The sequence below is a fragment of the Hirundo rustica genome, chromosome 1, assembly GCF_015227805.2.
Source record: "Hirundo rustica isolate bHirRus1 chromosome 1, bHirRus1.pri.v3, whole genome shotgun sequence".
Classification (NCBI taxonomy): domain Eukaryota; kingdom Metazoa; phylum Chordata; class Aves; order Passeriformes; family Hirundinidae; genus Hirundo; species Hirundo rustica.
Genome location: NC_053450.1, coordinates 120,921,564 through 120,939,926, shown reverse-complemented (window position 1 = coordinate 120,939,926; position 18,363 = coordinate 120,921,564). Strand labels below are relative to the sequence as shown.

The window sequence follows — 18,363 nt, the reverse complement described above, 5'->3', positions numbered from 1 at the left end:
TAAAGTTTTGACAGCTATTTATACTTTCTCTTATATACCAGCTGTAGCCTTTCAGCAGAAGTAGTTTTAGACTCTAAATTCTTTGTTTAATTTGCAATGAGGCAACTGCATTATCAGCTGTTACATTTGGAGATACAAAATTAAACATTCATGCCAAATTCTACTTAAAGTAGCACAAACAGAGTAAAACCAAGATAACTAATGCCTCCATTTTCTAGTACTTTTGATCTCAGTTCTTCTATTGCAGGTAGATGCTCTGCTGAACTTGCACTTCTGGAAACAGTATGACTGCATGCAGAATTTAGGCTGACACGGCTGAAGGGCTGCTACAGCAGTACCAAGAGACTTCTCTAATCCTCTCTGAAGCACTGAGATAAGGATGTGTTTTCTCTCACTCTCAAAAAAACCCAACAAAGCAACAACAGAACTCAAACCCTAAACACAACCATCTTTACTGCCCCCCTCCAAATCTCCTTCACATGACAGTGGTAAAACAGCTGAAGCATTACAGTTCTAGTTATTGCATCTCTTCCTAAAAGCATTTATTTCATAAAAATTTTCCAATTCTATCTGAAGCTAACAAAAACCACTGCAGGGATCAGTAAGCATCAGACTGGACTAGGGTCTATTTCTAGCCTATTTCATAGCGTTGTTCATAAGGCAGAACCTCTGCAATTGTTAATTTACTCAAGCAACCATCACCTCCTATATGCCAGAGCAAATTACCTAGAGTAACAACCATACAAAAATAAACCCTCAAAACTTAAACAGGAGACAGTTACCTGATGTTCTGTTGTTAATTTTGTATTTTTTCATACCTTTTCAATAACAGCAGGAATAACTTCCAGGCTGCTTGGGCGGACAGACAGCTTGGTGTACAGCCTGCCAGCTTCAACCTGAATAAAGGCAAATAACCATTGTATTGATTTATCAAAGCGATTTCTTAATTTCATTCTCATTTCAACATGAATAAAATGAAAGAAATGTCAGCTGAAAAGCAACAAGGTGGAAACTTCCCCATGGGAAAATGCAGTAACATCTGGTGAAAACTGTCAGAACCGTCCTCATTCCTCTGAGTGCTTAAGTTTTTTTTTCCCTCCCCCATAAATTGGTTTATTTTCTTGGACATTTTGCTTTTGTCCATCTCAGAACAAACAAAGGTAATTTACACTAGCTGAAAACCAAAAACAGAGTATGAATTCCAACATAAGCAAGGACAAAGACACTCCAGGCAGTCTGCTGTATTTATACAATGTCAATTTTAAACCAGTAGATGGAGCAAATCAACAGCATTATAAGATCTGCTAGGCAGTAGTAGTGTTTGGGATTTTTTTTTCCTATAATAATGAAGAACAAGAATTATTTAACTGAAACCTTCCTCTAGAAGGTTAACTCTAGAAAGTTAAATGTCTGTGTACCTGTGGGAATTCTTGGAAAGCTCCCATGGTTTCCTGATTTCTGTCAGAAGAACCTCCAATAACAATCAAAGGCCTAGAAAAGTATATTAAAAAACAAATATATATATATATATATATATATATATATACACACACACACATACATTGATCTCTACAAGAATAGATACAGAATACAGAAATGGATTCTAAATATCAGAGTGTCAGCCAGTAACCTTCCCAGCAGCTTTTGGGTCACCAGTTTTGGGACAACTTGGCCATATTAAGTGACTTGCAACGCAGAAGTTCTCAAACCAAATCACATTACAGGCAATTTTCATTCAAGCTTCATAATATGAGTGACACAGTGGTTTGAAGGAATGACAACACCTAATAAGAAGTTTAAAATACTGACTGGTCAAAAGAAGTATTAAGGTGTGTGTTTATAAAGGGTATTGTAATATGCACAAGCACTAGAACTAAGAAACAAGCTAGGATACAATTTTTCAAAAAGATTATGTTTTCTTTGTATACGATTTGGAACACAGCAGAAATTAGCTGACTGAGAGCACCACTCCCTGCCTGTATTTTGTTTCTAGCTAAAAAACTCCAGAACCTAAAGAAACAGACAAAAAATTATCATGCCTGCAAGCAGTCCCAAACTTAAACTAGTTCAAGCTATGCGAGGAAGGCAGTATTACTTTACAGTAAGGGTGTCACACTCCACAGCAGCACATTTTTATTATAATTTCCACAAAATACAATAACTTTCCTACAGTGAATGAAAACCTGTCTTTTATTCAAATTGTAGGTCAAACTCCTTAAAATGCTATGTGCTGAGTCAACAGAAGAAAGTTGTTTTAATAATCTCCTCATTCATCTGCACCATATTGGAGTATTGGGTCAACAGCTTTCCAGGCTTTTTCTCTTGAACAATTTCTCTTCAGATATGGCCTTCCCTTTGACTGCATTTATCAGTACAATGTATCAAGCTGAAACATTTCCAGTGTGTTCCATTCATAATCCTAAATTTAATCACCCACAAGGCTTGGGGATATGTGTATCTAGATCCAAGCTTCATAACCAGGCCATTTCTTTGCCATAAATCAAAAATTCAGTTTGAATCCCCTGGCACAGTGAAATGAGAACTTCAGGCTGTATCTTACTTCTGTGAAAAATTGTTATGGAAAAATGGTGACTGCCCTACATATTTTATTCTGCTTATTCTCTCCCCTCAGCAAAATTATTATTACTATCCAAGACTGTTTGACAGTGACAAACCCCATGTTCCTCTCCTCATTTATTTAAATATTTTGATGAACAAAGGAAATACTACTTCCCAATTACAAAACTGGCCTACTATTTAGAAAGCCAACTCCAACAGCTTTATCTTGAAAAGATTTAGTTCTGCCCTTGAAGTTTTAAGTAATTCCAACTGGAAAGAAGTTTTTCCCTCAAGGAAATCATTGTACTACTACCACAATATTGTTGACATTTTAAAGAGCAGTTTTTATAAAGCAAGGCAAAAACAACAGTGAGGCAGAAAGAACATTTGACTATAATCAAACTAATAATGGTAAGTCTTATGGACTTGCAGGAAAAGAATTCCAGTAAACTGAAAAAAAATTTAACTGGAACTTCAGGGAAAAAGCATTCTTATGCTTATTCCAAATTTTACAAACCATCACACACTTGCCTTTGGAGTATATTGTCATAGCCAGACTGAGGTACAAAATCTTGCTCAGAATGAGACAGGACAGGAAGAAGCAGCATGGCAGGTAATTTTCAGCGTGAAATATCGAGAAGTTTTACACTTGAAAATGCAGTTTACCCTCAAAAATGTCTCCTGCATATCCATAAGTAAATTACATCCACACTTCTTTCTTAAAACCAAACTCCTGACAGTTCAAAAGCAAGGTTTTCATATAATCTTCCTTTTTTAGTCTAAGGTCAAATAGTGATAGAAAAACTTTAGTCAATAACTCATTCTTTAAAAAAAGAATTTGAACACTAGAAGACTTTTTTCAAAATGTCAGATTTGATTTGTTAGTGTTCCCATTACTGAGCTTATAGAGTAAATACTATCCCTCTGTACATAATTTAATTCAATAATTAATTACTACTCTAAATGTCTGTGTGGGGAGCAAATAGGGATTTTAACAATGCAGTTGTCAATTTATTCACACATGAAATATAGTAATTTAAAGGCAGTATGAGTATAAATTTAGGAAACACCTTTAAGATGATCTCCATGATCATGAAAGAATTACAGGCTAATACTGACTTTATTTTCAAACACATCCATACAACCAGCTATACTGACAGGTCTTCTAATAGATACACAATGGGGCAGGACAAGAACTTTATCCATGACAATACAAAAAATGTGACTAAATTAATTTTAAGGTTGATAAAGGAAGAATTCCTTTCTCATTATCCACATGTAAGGGGGAAAAAAGTAAAATACTAAATACCCTGGAGCTCAACATCTGAAATAAGTAACGACACACAATTATTGAAATTATAAAGGGAAAATGAAGTTAAATTACCAGCAGTTAATGGTTGCATTTGCCATCCCACCAAGGACATGTAAGAAACCTGGACCGGACACTACAAGACATACTCCTGGTCTACACAAAAAATACAAGAAGAAAAAAAGAGGAAGAGAGAAAAGGAAAGTGAGCACAGGGAACACCAAATAAATAATCAACAAAAATTAGTAAGGTGCTAAAATAGAATATTAAAGTTTTACTCATGTCACCAAAACTCATGAATGCCTAGGAATTTCTATGAATGACTAAAGGTAGACATGGAAATCAGAAACTATGAAGCTGTATCAATCCAATTAGGCAAGTGAACAATTATGTGCCACCCAGACAGAGGTGGGCAATACACACAAGCTTATCCTAACACAGCTCCCAACTTCTTCTATCACATTTGCACTGCCATCTTACGTTTACATGCAATTTGGTAAACTTATGTTTGCAGTTTTCTCAACTGCACTTTATCAGCAGTTACCAATGAAGAAAGCTCACACTGGAAGAAGTGCATCTGATTCAACATAAATTTTACTGAAATTTAATTCAGGCTGAGACACTTGTTATTGCAGGTGATGAGATAAAAATTGTTAATTCTTACCAGTGAGCATTTCTTAACAGCTTTGCACGCTCTTTACATACCTGCCAGTCAAATATCCAACAGCAGATGCAGCATAACAGGCCTGTTGAAAACATTGGAGTTGTTTATTATTATTATTATTATTATTATTATTATTATTATTATTATTATTATTATTATTACATTTAATGATATTTTGTACATAACTTCCAACAAAAATAGTGAAAAAAGGTGCAGATCCTTCCCTGACTATAAGAGCTTAAATGTAAGTAAAAGCTCCATTTCTTAAGATGGGTCCATGAAGATTAATGTGGAAAATCTCAAGACTCTTCTCCACTTCCCTCCACATTTCAGGCTCCTGTTGTTACAAGATATTACATTAGGATTATTTGGGATTTGAAAAGGGAAAAAAAAAAAATCAACCAGATAAAAAAACCCAACTAAAACCAGGGAAGAAAAATAAATCGAACAAAACATGAAAATTCTGCTTTCCACTGCCTTCTGGACAAACATGGAAGAGGGACTTGCAAGAGGAAGACAACAAGCAGAAATCCAGCCATTTCAGAAATACTACACTTCAGAAATCAAGCAAAAGGTTGAAATCTCACATTAGAGAGAATAATTAGATGAGTTGGGATTGTCTTTTACAAGCTGAGGTGCTGAAATACTTCTCATTCCACTTCAGTACCACATATTTAAAGAAAATTTGTGTTTTGAATAAAAATCACGGAAGTAACATCGACAAATGTTAACATCTACAACACTAAACATTTGCATATAAATTTCACCTGGTAAAAAGACAGTATGTGATCAAGAAGTTCAGAGGTGACAACAGAACTCAAGAATTCACATGTGACGTTGCCCAGTCTCTCATATTTTCATGCTCCTGTCTTGAAATCAGCAAGTTCTAACACTTAATGGGAAAAAAACCTTCTTTTTCAATCTTTTGCAATTTTTAAAAGTAAGCTTCTGGCCTTAGAACCTGCCTCTTTCATTTTTAAACAGAGTGGAGATTTGATTTTAGTTATAACTGAGTACTCAGGTGATAAGGTGCCCGCTTTATTTCCAGCTGCCGTTATTAAAGGGCTCTCGAGCCCAATTCCCTTGACTGCTGCACAAACTCTAGCATACAATAGTATGCTCACAACTAATTTAGGACACAAATATCAAGAGATTGCTTTGAATATGTAGTGATAATTATTATTAAGAACTAACATAAACAATGTGTGTTGTTAAGAAATAACCATATAGCAAAGGGGGTTTTGAGGTTTAGAACGGATCTGGGTTATCAGTCTTCTAAACAATTGCAGCAATTTCTAATTATGCAAGGAGAGATGCAGAAAAGCACACGCCCCTGTGAAGTTGCAACAGTTTTCCCTGTTCAAAGGGCATATGGACGCAGGTGAACTGCTTCTGGCAAACTTAGGCCACATTACAGGCCACAGGAGACTGGCTTTGGATATTGGTAGTGCTACTTTTAGCCTCATATCTTCATCAGGTGTTTCTAGCCTGCAGCTCTATGAGCTTTTCCCACAAACATTAAGCTTGGAAAAGACCTCCAAGATCACTGAGTCCAACCTGTGACCAACCACCACCTTGTCAACTGGACCATGGCACTAAGTGCCAGGTCCAGTCATTTTTTAACACCTCCAGGGATGGTGACTCCACCACTGTCCTGGGCAGAATAAGAACACGATGCCAACCAACAAGTATATTGCTTGATTATTATCTCATCATGAGATTTTACTGTGTTTTAACTTGTTTATGGGCCTCATTTCCTATGAACACTACTAATTGAAGTTTTACCGCTTTTGCAGGGAAATCCTTTTGCTACATCTGGCCTAGAAATGACGTAGAAACTCAAGCCCTGGAAAAAAAACCCCTTAATTTTCCATCTATCATATACAGCTGCCTTCACCAATAAAGGAGGCAGCTGTATACACATCCTTCACAGCCAGACCACACAAATGAGACATTTAAAACTATGTCATGTATATATTGAGTATGTCTTGAATATACTATATATAACCTTCCACCTTTTGCCAAGAAATTACTCTATTATTCACTGAGGATAAGAAGAAACCAAAACTCACTACAAGATGCAGCTTCATTCATCCTTTTTGACTCCCCAAAGAAGAAAACCCCTGACATTTTGACCTTAAAACCAGTCTTTGTGCTATTTTTATTCCACTAAGAAAAAGCAGCTCATCATTTATCAGCAGAATGTTTTTTGTCTCCTTCATCTAGTAAAGAGTAATAAATAGAACAGCATCTCATTTGGCAGTGCAAAGCAATCTTCTCTGTTAATTACAGACACACATGAGGAAATTAATTTTAATAATGTTAGTAACCACAGCTAAGACTAGAATATTTGCTAAATGGCCTACAGGAACATAAAGACTGTGCCAAATTCCCAGCTCTTCACAGACTCAAATACACCTTTTAAACATGTTTGTATATATTTGCCTCTCTCATATGTTACAGATTTTCCATTGAGACACACATTCCTCTAAATGCTAACATTCCAATATAACAATGTAAGGATTAGACAACAAAAACATACAGTTCACAGCCACCTAATTTAGGAGAACTATTGTAACAATACTTTGTTCAGGACTGGGACAATCTGAAAGTTTATTAACTACATAAATTAAGGAAAACTGGCAACTGCCGTAGGTCAGGTATGGGAAGTTGCTGGTCCTCCTGCCACCAGTTCAGCAGCTAGCAGCCAGCTCCTCATCTTGTGCAGCAACCCTTGAGAGTGACATATAAACCAGAGGTTATTATCTTCAACCTCAGACCACCCAAGAAACTACTGAGATTAAAGAGCTACTACTGTGGGAAACCAAACAAATGCAGACCTAGCAACAAAACACCAAAATGCTGAGGAGCTTGGCTCTTAATTTCTGACCGCTACACAATAAAGTTGAAATATCCCTAAACAAAAGATTCTACCTTCATGGTTGATTTTGAGCACTTGGAAGCGTTATTACTTTCTATGGTTTGCTGTTCTGTGAGCATTTAAAATATACTTAAGGGAAAAAAAAAAACCCTATAATTATGAAAATTGTCAGAACAAGTTTATCAATCAACAGGAAAACCTTCCTCTTTTCGGCACTTAAGAACGCCATGTAGACAGGGGAAAAAAAGTAAAGAGGTAGGTAATGAAGTCCTAAAAAGAATTAAAATACTACCAGATGGAGTGAGAATGATAATATTGGAAAGTGTGTGGAAAGCTACAGAAAAACAAAAAGCTCTGAATGAGCATCTCAAAACCTGGCAGATAATATCTGACAATACATCACTTGAAGGAGGTAACTTTGATAATTTTTTTGTTCTCTATCACATGCTGCCTTTCTATCACATGCTGCCTTTAAATTATTTTTTTCTTTTTTTTTTTTTTCCTATCCTCACTCCCTAAGTGGAGAATGGCATTTTTAAATGCAAGAAGATGCAATTCCCTTAACAGAAAAGGAGGGACCACTTTAAAATGGAAGTGGGGAAAGAAGGGCACAAAGAAACACTCAACCCAATGCACCAATGTTCTCCATTATTCCAAAATAACAGTGGCTGATCTTGTATAGGTTCTTTAAAGGAAAATTCAGACTACATTCTTTTTTGTAAGAAAACTTTAACAGGGTTTTGTTCCATTGTAAAACAGTTAAGGAAAGGGTGGGTCCCACTACAGATATATACTTACAGCTTGTTCATTTCTCATTCCCACATACTTTATTCCAACCGCCTGGGCTGCAATTGCGATTTCAGTGACTGGAATACCAACAATGCCAAACATGTATTCAATATTCTATAAAGAAAAATGTTGGGAGAAGTCAGACTGGTTTTTTCCCAAAGACAGCTTTAATAAGCACATGTGAAACACAGATACACTAACTACACAGGCAGTTTAAAACTAAAATGTAACATATATCGCCACAGGGAAGCTCACAGGTCACTGTGGAAACAGAGCTGGCATCAGCTCCCAGCGGTTATGAAAGCCCTGGATTTTGGGAGGCTACAAGCAGTGGGACAATGGTTCAGTGCCTCAGTCAATGTGTGCTTAGTGCTTTCTACTGAGCAATTCTTACCTGGGACATCTCTGCTATGTCACTGTCCTGATGCTCAGTATGTCAGCTTCCTCTACCCTGAAAATGCCTCACGGCACCTCGTGTTTTCACACTTTCGCAGAAAATTAACGGCAAAAAGCCCCCGGAAATGGTTGAGAAAGTACTGTGCCCACAGAAACACTGAGATAAAGAAGACTAGGCTAATCTGTTTTGCAAGTGAGCTACTTTTCTATGTTTCACAGGCCAAACGCAAAGTCTTCTCCCAAGACCCGCGCCAGGCCTGCAGCATCTCGAGTTTAGAGACAACACGGACTTTTCATCATTGTAAAGGAGGGGCAGGAGGAATATCCAGCTGTCACGGGGAGAGCCGCACAGGACCCTCGGCATTGCTTGGTGGTAACGGGGGATCGGATCGGCTGAGCTCGGGAATGGGGCAGGCACGGGGATGGGGCAGGCTCTCCAGAAGAAGGGAATCGGTGTCGGCCGAGGGAACGCCTCCCCGGGGTCAGCAGCTCACGGCTGCCGCGGCGGCACCGGGGCCGGGCCGCTCCCGGGTCTGTGCGGCGGCACCTCCCTTCCTCCCCCTCCCTCCCACAAAGCGGCGGGGCGAGCGCTGTCCGTCCGTCCCCGGGAGAGCGGCAGCGCCGGTCGCGGTGAGTCCGGCCGCGCACATTCACTCTCTGCAGGCTGTCCCGGCCCGGAGGCTGCCGGTCCCCACGCCCGCGCTCTTACTTGAGCCCTGAGGGCCTGGGCAATGAGCTGCGCCCCGCTGACCGCCTCGCCCTCCATGTCGGCCCCGCCGCCCCGGCTCCGCCGCCCGCCTGGAACGGGCCGGACCGGCAACCCGGCGAAGGGCGCGCGCAGTGACTGACAGGCGGTCCGGCCAATCAGACAGAGGAGGGGGCGGGCCCGAGGGACGCACCCCTGACCCAGCTGGCGGGCGGCTCGGGGCGGAGACCGGGACAGCTTCCTATTGGCCAGAGCGGGCAGCCAATCAGAGGCCGCGAGGCGCCGGCCCTGCAGCGTGAGGCTTGCGGCGCGGGGGGCGGGAGCGGGTCCGGGACCGGGACCGGGACCAGGATCAGGCCGGGTCTTCCCAGGTCCGGCCGGGAGCGGGGCGGGCACGGAGCGGAGCGGGGCGGGCAGGGCGGGATGGCTGCAGGCCTGGCCCCGGCCCCGGTGGGCTCCGTGAGCCACAGGGCCGCGCGGTGCCCAGGGCAGCCGGCCCCGAGCTGTGTGGGGCTGGCCAGAGGCGGCGAACACGGAGCGGGGCAAAGTACAGGGGCTGTGTGGGGTGCCGGTGCCGCCGGCGGCGCTCAGCAGGAAAAGCGCCAGAGGAGTGCGGGACACCCTCCCAAAATCCCAGCCTCAGGATGGCGCACGCCTCTTTGTCCGGCTCTGCGCATCCCGGCTAGTGCCGCTGAAGTGACACGGGTGACAGCGTGTCCCTGCCCCACGCTCGGGCTTGTCCGTGTCACCGCCCTCGGTTTGTCCAGCCAAGCCACTAACCATAGCGTCCATTCGCCCTCGCTAGCCACACAACAAAAAAGCATAGATAACAAAACACAAGATGACATAGATGACAAAAAACCTTCACAAAACCTACATTATAAAATACTGTAATATCATGTAGCAAATAAAAGCAGTAGACAGGAGATACCAGTGGAAAACCCCTTGAATTTCACTATATTTTATGTATTTTTAAAATATGATGTATAATATACAGTAGAATGGCAGCAACATCACAATCCATGGTTATCATCCAACCTAAACCCCACTGTTTTTTCATAGCAAATTAAATATTTGCCTAGTAATCGTTACTGTTCATGCTACTATTATTACTGTTAATGCCGCTATTTTTGTTACTCTACTATATGTTAGGCATAGCTTAACATTCCTTTGTTATTAACTACTCAGGAGGACCCAGAGTAGTGCTGTGCTACCTCTGTTATTTCAAGGTCTGTTGGATTCTTCTGAGTGTAGAAGTGTGAAGAAGGAGGGTATGTGTTGTTTTCCTCTGTTTATACATCCAGGTGTGACAGGTGACAGACTTGTAAGTTAAGCTTCTAAAGTTGTTGAAAAGCAAGTGACTGGATTCTTTACCTCACAACACACCGAGATCAGATAGTTCTGTAAAGGTAAACAGGAAAACAGTCTGCAGTATGACTGTGGGAAAACTTGGCATCCCAACCTCGACACCAGTTTTTTTACCCTTTGTGTGGAACCAATAACTGGAATATTGTGACTGCGTGACAGTAATCCTGCTTGAAATATTTATATTTGGGTGACAGGATCCTGCTGAATCCTGTCTGTCAGACATAAATCACAGGAAAGGGACATAAAAAGAGATAAAATTATAAAGCCCTTCAGGTAATGAAAATTTAAAGTCATGGCTCAGGTGAGGTGACAGCTCTGTAGATCCTAAGTAAATTAACTTCTCTTCAAGAAAAGGATTTATGAGATGGTGTGGCACTTTCCAGTAGTAAAAACATCCAGAGTGTGGCAGAGATATATTTGGAATCTCAATAGCCTAAGGGCTGAGTAAATCCTGTTGGTATCCTTATTTTGGCTGAAAAGTTTAATACATCCAAGCCCAGCCTTGGGGCTTGTCACAGCTCTGTGTGTTAGAAGCAATCCATGAGAGAGCAGAGTCCTGTTGTTTAGGCTGTCAGACAGGGGAAAGGCTTTAGGGAGCACTCACACAAGTGCTCAGCCATCATCTATAGGACTAGCAGTAATCACAACCCAGGGCTGGACTCAGAGGAATTATTTCAGTTATTTTAGTTGCCCCAGGTTCAGCCAGATGAGGTTGTGTAGTTGCATGTTCAGTGCTAAACCTCTTGTGCATCTAAATGAGTTAAAGATTCAGATTAGTACTTTTGAATGTTTCTGACCACAAGGAAATTAATCATGGTAGAAAAATAAGACCTCTTCAAGCATGCTTGTAAAATACAACATTTCCTAGAGGCTCATTACCTGTTAAATTTTTTTTTCTATTAGTGTTTGGCTTTTAGAAAAAGCAGTTTTTCTAATGCATAGCTGTTCCATCTCGTGATCTGAAACTCTCCAACTTTTTCCATCACTAGTAATGATGAATTCTAATTACATCTTAGCTGACAACTCTATTAAGGAGCAGCTGACTAGAACCCGTTCCTGCCCTAAACAGGCATTTTGGCTTTGAAGGGGTGACAAATAGAAAAGAGAGGTTTTTTCAGTGACGTGCAACACAGCTTGTTTATTTTCAGTATGTTCCTTAGCTGTGAGAGGTTTCTCACCCCTGAACTCCCTCGTCCTGCTACTGCTTTGTATCTTCACATGGGCTTTGGTATTTCAGTTGAGAAGCTGAGCTGCACAGGACAAGGAGGCTCCTCCATTCTTGATATGCATTGCCAAATCATCCTCCACAAGTATTGAATGCTTTCCTCAACATGCAGAATAGCAAGGATAGCTTGTCATACATCACTTTTCAAAACTGTTTATGTAAATGCAGTATCTTTAATCCATCTGATTACAGACAGGCCAAGGTTTTATTCTGTTTTCATCACACTTCAAATAAATTTACCCTTGAAGGCAATGTGTACGTACGGTAGGTATTTTCAGATAATTTGCCACAGACGTTCTTTTTTTAGGTACAAACCTACATTTACTATAACATGAATAAAAATAGGACTGTGATTAGTTTAGAATTGGTCTTCTTTTCATGCTGAACTCCTAATGGGCTTTAGAGAAGTCTCTTCATGCATTTGTCTGTTAGTCTTTATTTGCTTTGGCAAAATTCAGGGAGTTGTAGATCACAAAGACTGAAAGGCAGGATGAGTGTTTTGGAACATTGTCTTTTTCTTGGATACAAGTTCCCAGAGAGCAAATACAGTTTAAAAGTCAGTAACTGAACTTAGAGCTATCAATATATGGCACCAGTAGATCTCTCCTGCACGCTCTTTCAACTTCACTGATATTCAGTATTTATTTTCTTAGTGATACTAGTGGCACTGTGGTGACAAATACAGAATTCTCATGTTGTGAAAATAATTCTGAATAAAAAGGCATTTCTATAGCCTTTCTGAAGAGTTGCACAACCATTGACTGTGTCAGTCCTTGTTCTAGATCCTTTCCTAGCTTGGAAAGTCACAAGTTTACATGGGGAGCCCATATTGCAGAGAATGCCCCAGCCTTCCAGACTCAATAATTCTTCATTTTTTTCTAAGAAAGGCTAACAAATGCAAATTTTCTCCATTTTGTATAGATTTCTGATTTATGCTTATTATTATGAAAGCATTTTTAACCTTACCTATCTGCGCTGCATGGGAGGAATGTGGATCTGAATTGCACTCAGCATTTTATAAATATTTGAAAAAGCTGCACTGTAGGAGAACTATTTGCTTATTTTGTATATGGAGTTGGAATACAGTGAATTCATAATCCATTAGGAGAGGCATTTTCATGATAGATAGATGCAGAAGTAGTGTCTAGGGTAATTCTCTTGGCAATTATCTGTTTCAGTATTGGTAAAATAAGTCCTATTTCTGCTTGACTACTTAATACAGTCTCCAAGTAATTTTAGGAAATGCTACTTTTAAATGCATCTCTCATTACCAAATAGGGGAGGAACTGCAAATTTGTGAACTTTTCTCAAAGACGTTTTGTTACATGCTGAAATAATCTTAAATGAATGTTAATTATAAAGGGAAACTAAGAAAGGAGATCAGTAGACCTTTATATGAAGCTTAAATGCTTTTGACCAGGACACAGTTGTTTAAAGCACCAGTGAAGATGGATTTAAGGTTTAGAAACAACAGCACGTGGTCATACGGGAACTTAAAAGCATCACACTGCTGAGAGCCTCAGTTACCACGCGCACTTAATTGTAAATTTAAATTCCTGGCATGATATTTTGCTCAAGCTCCCCCACCTCACCTGTCTGGGTTTGTTTTTTTTCTCTAGATTTATGGCATTCACCATGGTGGCTCTGTGCTGGAAGCTGCCCATCTGCTTTCTCTTCTATCAAGTGGTCTCAGGAAGAGTGAGGAGGGAGGGGCACTACGTGGCGGCCGTGTACGAGCACGAGTCCATCCTGAGCCCGACCCCGGCGGTGCCGGTGGAGCGACGCTCAGCGCTGGAGCTCATGGGCAGGAACCTCGACATCTATGAGAAGCAAGTGCTGGCTGCTGCCAGGCAGGTACGGCCCAGCTCCAGGCAGCACTCGTGTGTGCCCTGATATATATAGAGGAACTGCTATTTGAAGATAATCTTTCGCATCTGTGTTCCCAGGCAACTAAAGCCATGTTTATATCCATAACTATGGTCTGGGTTCTCAGACGATCTGACCTGCCAGCAGCTCTGAAAAAGAATCAGGCCAATTAGCATCCCGCCTGACTTGGGCTATTCCAAGCTTGGAAAAGCACGCCTGTCATTATTTAGCATAGGGAAATTAATGTTCTATTTTGGTCTGAATACCTAGCTCCTTTCTGTTTTCCCAAATGGAAGGGTTTTCCTGAAAGTTTGTTCTCGCTGGCAGATGTCTTGGGTTTGGTTTTATTCCAGCGCTCTCAATGGAAATTCCAGAATGTTTCTAAAAACTAAGGAAGTCAAATGCTTTGGAAATTAATGTTCCGCCTTTAACAACTTTGTGGAACTAAAGATTTCCATTCCTTTCTCCTACCCACCATGGAATAGTTCTCAGTCTAGATATATTTAGAGGAGAGAGACTAGTATTGCCAGCTGTTCTCATGCACAGCCCTCTTTCCTCCCCTCCCAAGAAAACCCAATCTGGTTCTAGTGACAGGAAGCAAGAGTTACTGGCCCTACACAGAGAAGAATTGACTTGTGATTTTCAGAGATCTGTTGTTCTGGGAGAGGATAATTACTATCTCTATATAATTTGAAAACATGATTTTTTTTTTTTTTTTTTTTTTTTTTTTTTTTTTGAGAAGTTCAGATGGTTGGGCAGAAGCGTAATAGCAATTTTTATGCAGCTCTGCACCCAAGACACATAAATTATTCCAAAGCCATCACATAGACAACACATTTGAGCTGACTTTTGGAAACTAACAGGAATTTGAGTGACTGGTGCTGTGTCTGATTTAAGAAGAATGCACCTCATTTTTTAGGAACAATTCAGATCTCCCCGAACTTCAGGCAGAGCCTCTGCCATGGCTACATTTCTACCAGACTGTGCACTGTGTCCACAGCGAAGCTGTTTCTAAAGTCAACACTCCCAGTACCCTGTCCAACCCTGTACTATAATGGGATTTAGAGAAGTCTCTTCATGCATGCCAGTCTGTATTTGCTTTGGAAACATTCAGGGAGTTGTAGATCCCCCAATACCTAATTAATTAAGTGATGCTGCACCTTTGAAAAAGTGTATCTGCAAATAGCATAATTCTGATAAAAAAATTAAGACAGGTTTTAACATCATCAGTCTTTAACCTGAATGATGACATTCTCATGACTTGTGTGAAGGGAGAATACCTTTGGTAAGAAATTGGATGCAGTATGCTCTTATTTGCATGTCCTTAAAATGATTTCAAATGCATTATTTTTCAAGATAAATGTATCTGTCAGTTTAAATAAGGGTTTTTTTTTTAATACACATAGTTACACACCTACTACATAGTTACACACCTACTACGTAGTTACACCTACTATGAAGTTGAAGAAAAGACATCTTCAAGCTGTACTATTTGCAAAACATAATTGGGTTATCCTTAACTTTCTTTAGCTCTTTTTACCCATGAGATCCCCCTTTTTCCTTTGCTTTGCCTACAAACCATGTCTTTGTTTTATATACAGGGGGCACAGATCATTGTTTTTCCTGAAGATGGAATCCATGGCTTCAACTTCACCAGAAGCTCCATTTACCCTTACTTGGATTTTGTTCCACACTCACACTCTGGGAAGTGGAATCCCTGCAGAGAGCCCTATTTGTTCAATGACACAGAGGTAAACGTAGGGGTGATGCCTGCAGAAGTGGGATAACTGAATGCTCCAAGAGGGAAATAGTTCGAGTTGGTTTGCTTAGGGAAGGAAGCCAGAATTTTAACAACTCCAAGTACCAGACTCTGTTTTCATGGACGCTTAAGCTCTGCTGGCTTCATTCTTAGCAGAGGAGGGTTTAGATCCATACATGCAAGGAGATCAGTTGTGTATGAACCATCTGGATTTGTCATCTCCTCCTCCCCAACCTCTGAAATGGTAACTGCTCTCTTGTAAGATGCCTTGTGTGTGTTTTTAGTTTGGACAACGCTGTTTTATATAAAACAACACACTAGTATCTTCCCTTCTGGTGCATTCTCGTCACTTGGCTTTAATGACCTAATGACATCATGGCATTCTGACTCAGCAGTCATTGCCAAATGAGGATCACAAGTAACAGGACTTACCTGCTACAATGTAATAGAAGTCACAGCTTGACACAGAGCAAGCTGGATTACATAAAACATGACCTGGATGTTACAAAAATAGTATTGTCATTGACTGTTCTGGACCTGAACTGTAACCATGCTCAGTAAATACAGATTGGTAATTCTTCCAGTACTCAGTATAATGAAAGAAATCGTGTCTGTACCTAGTGAGCAGGATTTGAGTGTGAACATGAATCGCAGTTGTAAACAATGATCTATTTTGGCCTATGAGTCTTTGTAACCAATGATCATAGCCAAGCAAGCAAGAACCTAGTTTGCCCTTTAGATGCTGTTTGGAGATTGCAGTAATGTCACTCTTTGGTACAGCACTCTGTGTTTTGGAAGAAATATCCCAGTAATACTGTTTTCTGCAATGTTTTCTATTTCTTAGCAGTAATATGCAAGGTCTATCCATTTCCATCTCTGCTTTTCTAAGTCATAGGTAGTAATTGCTTTTTAAAAATTTATAGTAAAAACATCAGGTGCAGATGATCATTATTAGACGTTCACTGTTCTAAAGACACACAGAGATCAGTTGTGCTGCCTTGGCAAACCTTTCAGTTGACATACAGTGTTTTAAAGCCATTGGTGCTCCTACAGGTCACAAGTTTCTAAAAATTAACATTCTTGGAATAGATTTATTTACTTACTTCCTTCTGAGGAAATAAAACTCAGACAATTTTTTTCAGAGCTGTTTTTAAAATAAACATCTGAAATACCTTTCTGCCTACAAAGCAACTGGTTCCAGTAGCTTTTGTCACAAAACCATCAATGCTTTTAAATTTTACAGATATGGTTAAATATTAGATAAATTTAGAAATTCAATTCTGAATTTCTAAAGTAATAATTTGGAAAGTATTAAATAAGTCATAGGTGCTTAAGTAAAACTTACTCCACCACATTCCGAAGCGCTCACATTTCTCCGTACCGTTTTCCAGGTCGTCCAGCGCCTGAGCTGCATGGCTCTGAAGAACAAGATATTCCTGGTGGCCAACTTAGGGACCAAGCAGCCGTGTGAGCGCTCGGATCCTCGGTGCCCGTCGGACGGGAGGTACCAGTTCAACACCAACGTGGCGTTGGCCGCGGACGGAGCGCTGCTGGCCACGTACCGCAAACACAATCTGTACTTCGAGTACGCTTTTGACACCCCTCCAGAGCCAGACTATGCGTTCTTTGACACCCCTTTTGCTGGCAAGTTTGGCATGTTCACCTGCTTTGATATACTCTTTTTTGAGCCTGCAGTGAACCTCATCAGACAATACAATTTGAAGCAAATTGTTTATCCAACCGCCTGGATGAACCAGCTCCCGCTTTTGTCCGCTGTAGAGTTTCAACAAGCTTTTGCAACAGCTTTCAATATCAATATTTTAGCGGCCAACATCCACCACCCTGCCTTGGGCATGACAGGGAGTGGCATATACACTCCAGTCAAATCATTCATCTACCACAACATGGAAAGTTATGGTGGCAAGCTCATAGTAGCAGAAATTCCTGTGATTACTCCAGATTATAAAAGCAATTTAGAGAGTGATGAAAGATTTAGAGAGAACTTACATGACTCATGCCGGACTTTTACGAGCACCTCACTGGATGATGAAGTTTGCTTTAAGGAGCAAGAAGAGACTCCTGGCAGAGTATCTGAAAAAGGAAAGGAACAGTCACCTCCTTCCTTTTACGCAGAAATGATGTATGACAACTTCACTTTTGTTCCCGTGTGGGGGGAAAGAGGGGAGCTCCAGGTTTGTGCCAATACTCTTTGTTGTTACCTAAACTATAGGAGAGCTGTTTTAACTGATGAATTATATGCTTTGGGAGTTTTTGACGGGCTCCATACAGTACATGGCACATACTATGTCCAGGCCTGTGCCTTGGTGAAGTGTGGTGGTCTCAGCTTTAGCACTTGTGGGCAGGAGGTCACAGATGCCACTGCTCTGATAGATTTCCAGCTATGGGGAAATATGAGCACCCCTTACATCTTTCCTTTGCTGCTGACATCTGGTATTACCTTGGACTTTGCTGATCACATGGGCTGGAAAAACAATCACTATTTCCTCAGCAAAAATAGAACATCTTCTGGCCTCCTGACAGCTGCTCTCTATGGACGATGGTATGAGAAGGACTAGCACAGATATTTGACTGAGTTAGAAACCAACTGCCCATACGTTCAGCGTATCTTAACAGAAATTGTTGGATATCCATATTTCCTAGAGGTTCAGGTGTGTTTGTCCCATCACTGCCTGAATAGGTCCCACATTTGGAATAATGGCTCTAACTACAGTCTGTACCATGGTAGCTTATGTCCTACCAGGAGTGAAAGAACTGCAAAGGCTTGCTGTGATCTGGTGAGATGTTTTATACCAGAAAATAACACTTCCCATTTCAACTGAA

General features: G+C 40.6%; 2 protein-coding genes across 5 annotated transcripts in view; one reads left to right on the top strand and one right to left on the bottom strand.

Annotated features, from left to right (window-relative positions):
- HACL1 (2-hydroxyacyl-CoA lyase 1) overlaps window positions 1-9,418 on the bottom strand; it is a 20,886-nt gene extending 11,468 nt beyond the window's left edge. Inside the window, exons 1-6 of the mRNA XM_040081068.2 lie at window positions 9,308-9,418; window positions 8,212-8,316; window positions 4,574-4,614; window positions 3,944-4,024; window positions 1,419-1,491; window positions 819-896 (exon numbers count right to left, since the gene is read on the bottom strand). Of these exons, the coding sequence (XP_039937002.1) occupies window positions 819-896; window positions 1,419-1,491; window positions 3,944-4,024; window positions 4,574-4,614; window positions 8,212-8,316; window positions 9,308-9,364 (435 nt within the window). The 5' untranslated portion in view covers window positions 9,365-9,418. The remainder of the gene's footprint in view (window positions 1-818; window positions 897-1,418; window positions 1,492-3,943; window positions 4,025-4,573; window positions 4,615-8,211; window positions 8,317-9,307) is intronic.
- Window positions 9,099-18,363, top strand: BTD (biotinidase). Of its 4 annotated transcripts, none has more exons than XM_040081341.1 (4): window positions 9,099-9,228; window positions 13,517-13,751; window positions 15,365-15,514; window positions 16,914-18,363. In XM_040081341.1, the coding sequence occupies exons 2-4, from the start codon at window positions 13,521-13,523 to the stop codon at window positions 18,096-18,098; spliced, it is 1,566 nt and encodes a 521-aa protein (XP_039937275.1). In that variant the 5' UTR covers window positions 9,099-9,228; window positions 13,517-13,520; the 3' UTR covers window positions 18,099-18,363. The 4 variants fall into 4 exon arrangements, with proteins under 4 accessions (XP_039937275.1, XP_039937202.1, XP_039937121.1 ...); XM_040081268.2 differs by lacking the exon at window positions 9,099-9,228 and adding an exon at window positions 9,566-9,599; XM_040081187.2 differs by lacking the exon at window positions 9,099-9,228 and adding an exon at window positions 9,586-9,675.

What these genes read in the sequence shown, in the direction of transcription:
- BTD (XM_040081341.1), top strand. Translation starts at nt 13,521, where the DNA reads ATGGCATTCACCATGGTGGCTCTGTGCTGGAAGCTGCCCATCTGCTTT. An exon ending in TGCTGGCTGCTGCCAGGCAG is followed by an intron (nt 13,752 to 15,364) that starts GTACGGCCCAGC and finishes TTTTATATACAG; the next exon opens with GGGGCACAGATCATTGTTTT. An exon ending in ATTTGTTCAATGACACAGAG is followed by an intron (nt 15,515 to 16,913) that starts GTAAACGTAGGG and finishes ACCGTTTTCCAG; the next exon opens with GTCGTCCAGCGCCTGAGCTG.